The 6,000-nt window shown below is 39.9% G+C and overlaps 1 protein-coding gene across 9 annotated transcripts in view; it reads right to left on the bottom strand.

Annotated features, from left to right (window-relative positions):
- Positions 1-6,000, bottom strand: part of TRAPPC11 (trafficking protein particle complex subunit 11) — a 204,981-nt gene that overhangs the window by 110,530 nt on the left and 88,451 nt on the right. For all 9 annotated transcript variants that reach the window (XM_085881171.1, XM_085881169.1, XM_085881174.1 and 6 more), the window contains exon 11: positions 2,892-2,985. In XM_085881171.1, the coding sequence (XP_085737297.1) occupies positions 2,892-2,985 (94 nt within the window). The remainder of the gene's footprint in view (positions 1-2,891; positions 2,986-6,000) is intronic.

Here is a 6,000-nt window from a genome sequence, read left to right as displayed (position 1 = left end):
CACAGAGACACAGAGACACAGAGACACAGAGACACAGAGACACAGAGACACAGAGACACAGAGACACAGAGACACAGAGACACAGAGACACAGAGACACAGAGACACAGAGACACAGAGACACAGAGACACAGAGACACAGAGACACAGAGACAGAGACAGAGACAGAGAGAGAGAGAGAGAGAGAGAGAGAGAGAGAGAGAGAGAGAGAGAGAGAGAGAGAGAGAGAGAGAGAGAGAGAGAGAGACAGAGACACAGAGACACAGACACACAGAGACACAGACACAGAGACACACACAGACACATAGAGACAGAGACACACAGACACACAGAGACACAGAGACACAGAGACACAGAGACACAGAGACACAGAGACACAGAGACACAGAGACACAGAGACACAGAGACACAGAGACACAGAGACACAGAGACACAGAGACACAGAGACACAGAGACACCGAGACACAGAGACACAGAGAGAGAGAGAGAGAGAAAGAGAGAAAGAGAGAAAAAGAGAGAGAGAGAGAGAGAGAGAGAGAGAGAGAGAGAGAGAGAGAGAGAGAGAGAGAGAGATATATATATTAAAAAGTTGGTCCATGTCATCTGAGAGAGATGTATATGGAGCCGTCACCATTGGAAGGACCGGGAGGGTGTGGGGAAGAGGTAAAGCTGGGAGGGAGAAGGGTGGAAAGAAGGAATAAGGAAATGTTTGGGGATATAGAAAAGAAGGAGGAATAAGGAAATGAGTAACTGAGCATGAGAGATGAGCGTTTTTTTTGTTGCTGTTGTGGTTGTTCAGAGTGAAGGAGTGTCAAGTTGCTTGTATTTTTTGAGCGAAAAGGGGAAATGCATTGAGCTGAGGGATCATAAGTAACAATACCTGGAAAAAAAAAACGAATAAAAAGGCACAACCCAACTAGTACCTGGATATGCTGCTTCTGCTTTCCCAACAATGGATGCATGTTCTCGATGTTGGACGTGAGATCAGAACCATCTCCTTAGACATATCACAAGCTTCCGATACGGTCTGGCATCCCGCACTGTTCATCAAACTCTCTTCTTATGGCATATAAGGCAATCTCCACTCATGACTCACAAACTTTCAATGTGTCAATGTGTGGCTCTTAATTGAATTCTCTCATCTCCTCTTCCTGTCCAGACTGGAGTCCATCAAGGCAGTGTCCTGGGCCCTGTGTTTTTTTTTTTTTTTAAATCGATCTTCATCAATGATCTCTCCAACTCTCTGGAAAATCCTCCTGATCTTTTTAATGACGAGTCCACCATCTGTCACACCATCTCTCATCCCTCAGATCAGCAGGCAGCAGCCTCTTCACTTTCTGCAGACCGAGATAAAAACTACATGCTGGTTAAACACTTGGAACATGTCCTTCAATCCTGATAAATGTCATATTCTCACGATGTCTCACCAAAAGGTCCATATGCACCCCCCCCCCCCGACACCAATCTACTTTCTCAACAGTCCTCTTGAAGAAGTTCCATCTCTCAAGCTTTTTGGTTCTACTATCTATCATGATCTCTCCTGGGGAAGCCACATTTCCAAGCTGGCCTCTTAAGCCAGTCACCAACTGGGCATACTCTGTTGTGCAAGTTCCTTCATTGGTACACCTGAGCTCTTAACCACATACAAAGCTTTCAGCCAAAGCTTGATGGAGTACTGCTCTCCCCTCTGGACTGATGCTCCTGCCTCATACATAGCTCGGCTACACACTGTGGAAACCAAGGCTTTTAGGATAATTGGTATCTCCCGCGATGAAGCCGAGTCTTCGGGTCTATCACTCTCTCACTACAGACAGGTCGGTGGTCTTTCTGTCTTCTACTGACTCCTCTCCAGCTTTGCACCCCCTGCTCTGTCCCACCAAATATTTTTGCAGGGCACTCAAGGTCTACCAGCAATCCCCTTCCGGTGAAACTGACAAAATCAATAATCACTGCTCACCTTCACTCTTTCATTCCTCTTTTTTTCCCCACCTCTGGAACAAACTCCCACACTCTCTTCAATCCAACTCTTCCCACCAGGTCCATCTTGTTTACCCCATGTACCCCTCCCCATCCCTTTCTCTTCCACAGATCTCATGATGCCCCTGTTCCCCACTGTTGTCATGCGTGCTTCCCCCCTCTCACCCCTATCTCCTTCTCCCTTTGTTATATGTTCTGCGCGTTTGCTCTTATAGGAGCCTCGACTAAGTATACCAAAAAAAAATACCCCCCCCCCCACCAGCAAAACAGGAATTAAAAGAAAACAGTGAAACACAACGTATCTGGTCCAGGGAACTTATATTGGTTGACCTGAAAGGAGCAGCTGCCGATCAGTATGTCCACATGCTGCAAACCCAGAACCAGTAGTCTCAGACTCGGATCTCCAAGCAAACCTCTTATACAACTCCCAACCCAATGCTTACTTCCAAATCCCCCCCCCCACCCCCTTCTCTCAATTTAGTCATGTACCCTTGATATACATGCAATTTGTAGATGGATGCCTCATCACCCCATCAAATCTGACGACAGACTGAATGTTGTAGTATTAATCTGTTCAAAGGCAAGTCTTGGTTTGTATTGATAAATTATAATCAAGATGAACAAAGGTTATAGTATTCAAGTATAGTGACTAAACTTCCCCGATCTGAACAAAATCTTGAGGACAATCCTCTGATAAATAAAACCAATAATAATATTTATTATCAATAATGATTATTCTCTTCTTTGTATCATGTGGACCAAATCCTGAAGCCAGATTCTTTCAAACATAAAAACTTCTGTGACTATATGGGTGAGCAAGTGTTAAAATAGAAAATTTACAACACTGTACTCAAATAACAATTACAGTTCTCCTTTGGCTTGAATTACTCGTCTCCAAGCGGGACCTTTACTCACTCTGGTGGCCTTGCCGCCAAGGCCTTTGGCCAAAGTAGTCGAGTTTCCCGTTGGGAGTTTCCAAAGGGTCTGGCAGAGGGTAGGCTACACTGGCCTGGGGTGGTAGAGACGTGAGAATTATCCAAATTGTTAGTGTACAAGTCATTGATGCAAATGCCCAACACATTACCTCCTGCAAAGTGACGAAATATTATGTTGAAAAAGCACAAAGAGGAAGCCCCGACTTTTCTTAGGCTTTTTAACAATTATAGAAAGTGTTTTCTCCAGCACAACAAAAGTAAACTTCTTATTGCAATAACTTGAAGACAATATTTCTTTTCCACAAACAGGACAATAGAAGGTTTGAGATGTTCCATATTCTTTTTTGTTCATGACATTTTAAAAGACAAAATAAATCTGATTTCAAAATTGAAACCCAAGCTGATCATTGTACCCAATGACACTTGCATAATCTACTCTTCATTCAGCACTTGTTAGACAAATAGGCCTAATAGCATTCCCATGAGAACCTTTGGCTCATGATGTGAGGAACGAAGGATCAAATCCATCATTCTAAACGAGGTCTGACAAGAAAAATAAAGATCCACGTCTGATGGTTTTTTTCTTGACAGGGGGCAGCACGGGCTTGGGTTTCGTAATTGGACATGCATTGTAATCCTCCTGTCAGTACTGTCTTAGCTGTTGTATCAATCAGTTGTGTTTTGTAGCCATACTGGAGATTTGTTGAAATGATAAAAGTGTTGCAATCATGTTTTGAAGATTGACAAATGGAAGATGATCATCAAGCTTTTAGTAAAATGAAACAAAAGTGGCATGGACACTTTCGACAAGTAGAAGCTCGGTGTACGGGGAAGATGCAATGTCAAGATCATGTGCGTTTGAGTGGGCTAAGAAGTTAGCGGAAGGGAGAATGGATGTGAATGATGACATGTGGTCAGGGCACGATTGACAAAACAGACGAAAATGTCGAAAGGGTGAGAATGTTGGTCCGATCTGACCGACGTCTGATACTCCAATGAAAGGAACTCATTTTGTAGCAATAGAAGAGAACCAAAGCCGTGACCAATTAGCTACAATTTCCAAGGGTACTTTGAAGCATGGCGGCGACGTTGACAAGCGTGTATAGATGACCAAGGCAGATTACTTTGAGGGTGACCACGAAACATTATTAGGATGTTTACAATACAATTTCTATTTCTTGAATCCTGGAACATTATTGCCAGACCTTGTATGTGTTTGTCCTTTCAATATTCTCTGGTGTAATCAAGTAATGTTTGTCTATGCAAGTATATATATATATATATATATATATATATATATATATATATATATATATATATATATATATATATATATATATATATATATATATATATATATATATATATATATATATTAGACATTCCACCAATAAAAGTCTGCTATGAATCTTTAAATTGTAGTATTAGTTGGTTTTTTTCAGAAATTTTTTTTTTTACAGGCTGTTTGTATTTTTTCAAGCAGTAACAGAGTAGCTATTTCATTGATGTGTGTGTGTGATATATATATATATATATATATATATATATATATATATATATATATATATATATATATATATATATATATATATATGTTATAATACATAATATATGACAGAGGAATCCAGACATATGGATTCCTCTGGGATTATAATATAAAAGCAGAGTCAAAATATTCACCAATCTGAAAAAAAGATTTTTTTTTTCTTGGAACCAATGTACTAATGTAATATTCTGCTGAATTTATCAATTACTGGGTGAGTATCTGAGCAAAATTAATCAAATGAAATTGTTGCTGAATTGTAGATGTATTATGTGATATCTAATGCTTTCTTTCCAGGCAGTAACTTGTCATAAAAGAGTGAATCTGTTGCTGCTTGAAAAAAATACAAAGAGCCTGCAAAAAAAATCTGAAAAAAAACACCTAATACTACAATTTAAAGATTCATGGCAGACTTTTATTGGTGAAATGTCAACAATAAATTTACTACACACTGGAAAGTAACTCAAAAGTGGCCAGGGAATGCCCATGCTTGAACTGTAACCCGTTTCAACAATTCCCAATTCAAAATATTCAATCAACCATTTAGATAAAACTACAAATATGAAACGACAACCAAAACTATTACATAACTGCTTGGGAATGACTCAGCGATGGATGTACTAAGCATTTGCATTTGAATGATGAAAATGACTAAGATGTTTGAGGTCAGGTCAAGTGCCAGATTAGTTTAGTAAATTTGAAATATGCACCTCAATAAATCTCTTTCTCCACTCAACAGCTGTTTAAAAATAAAATTCTGGAACAGGAGGGCCCCTCAATAGAATTCAGGAGCAATCTTTGAAAACTGATGGTTTTGAGACAACTTATTGTTCTATTTGATTAAGGTTTTGATGACTGAAGCCACATTCAGTCAAAACTGCACACAATTATTGTAAGTAGAATGGAAGCAAGAGCAAGGACAGGATAAGATTCTGTGTCACACAAGCAGAAGTTTGCAAAGGTCAGGAACAGATTTGGCTGTTTGTTTGAGGTGGCTGACAATATGCCTCTTGAAAGTCTCAAATTAAGAACAGTCTACCTTGTTGGGTGAAGTATTTTCCAAAATTTCCATTTGAAATGGGATTTTCCCAATATTTTTCCAATGCCTCACTTGAGCTGGGATATTCAGAAGGATCAAAGACAAGAATAAAGAGTCCACACCATCATAGCAGGTAGAATATCTTGATAACTGGAATCCAAGGACCTTACAAACTGAGTTTTCCAGAAGATTTTCACAAACTGCTCACAAGCAGACCGAGCCTGGAAGCTTGCGTTCTCATTGTTGCTAAATCGGTGGTCATGGCAGAAAAAGTACGTGTTTCCATCTACCTGAACACTGGCAGTTTTGATATATTTTTTCGAGAATAAAGAGTCTACACCATCTGTGAACTCCCCTCATATATCCATTAAATGTTTTCCCCGTGTTTAATATTTCTTACCAGAGCCTCAAAACTGCTTCATTTTCACGTGCATCCTGCAGTGCACAAGATTTCTGAGACAAGAGGTATGAGGTGACTGTACCAGTCGGTACTTATAATTACATGCA

This window comes from Eptatretus burgeri, chromosome 5 (genome assembly GCF_056783735.1).
Source record: "Eptatretus burgeri isolate ZD-2024b chromosome 5, Ebu_testis_v1, whole genome shotgun sequence".
Classification (NCBI taxonomy): domain Eukaryota; kingdom Metazoa; phylum Chordata; class Myxini; order Myxiniformes; family Myxinidae; genus Eptatretus; species Eptatretus burgeri.
This window is presented reverse-complemented; position numbering and strand designations above follow the sequence as displayed.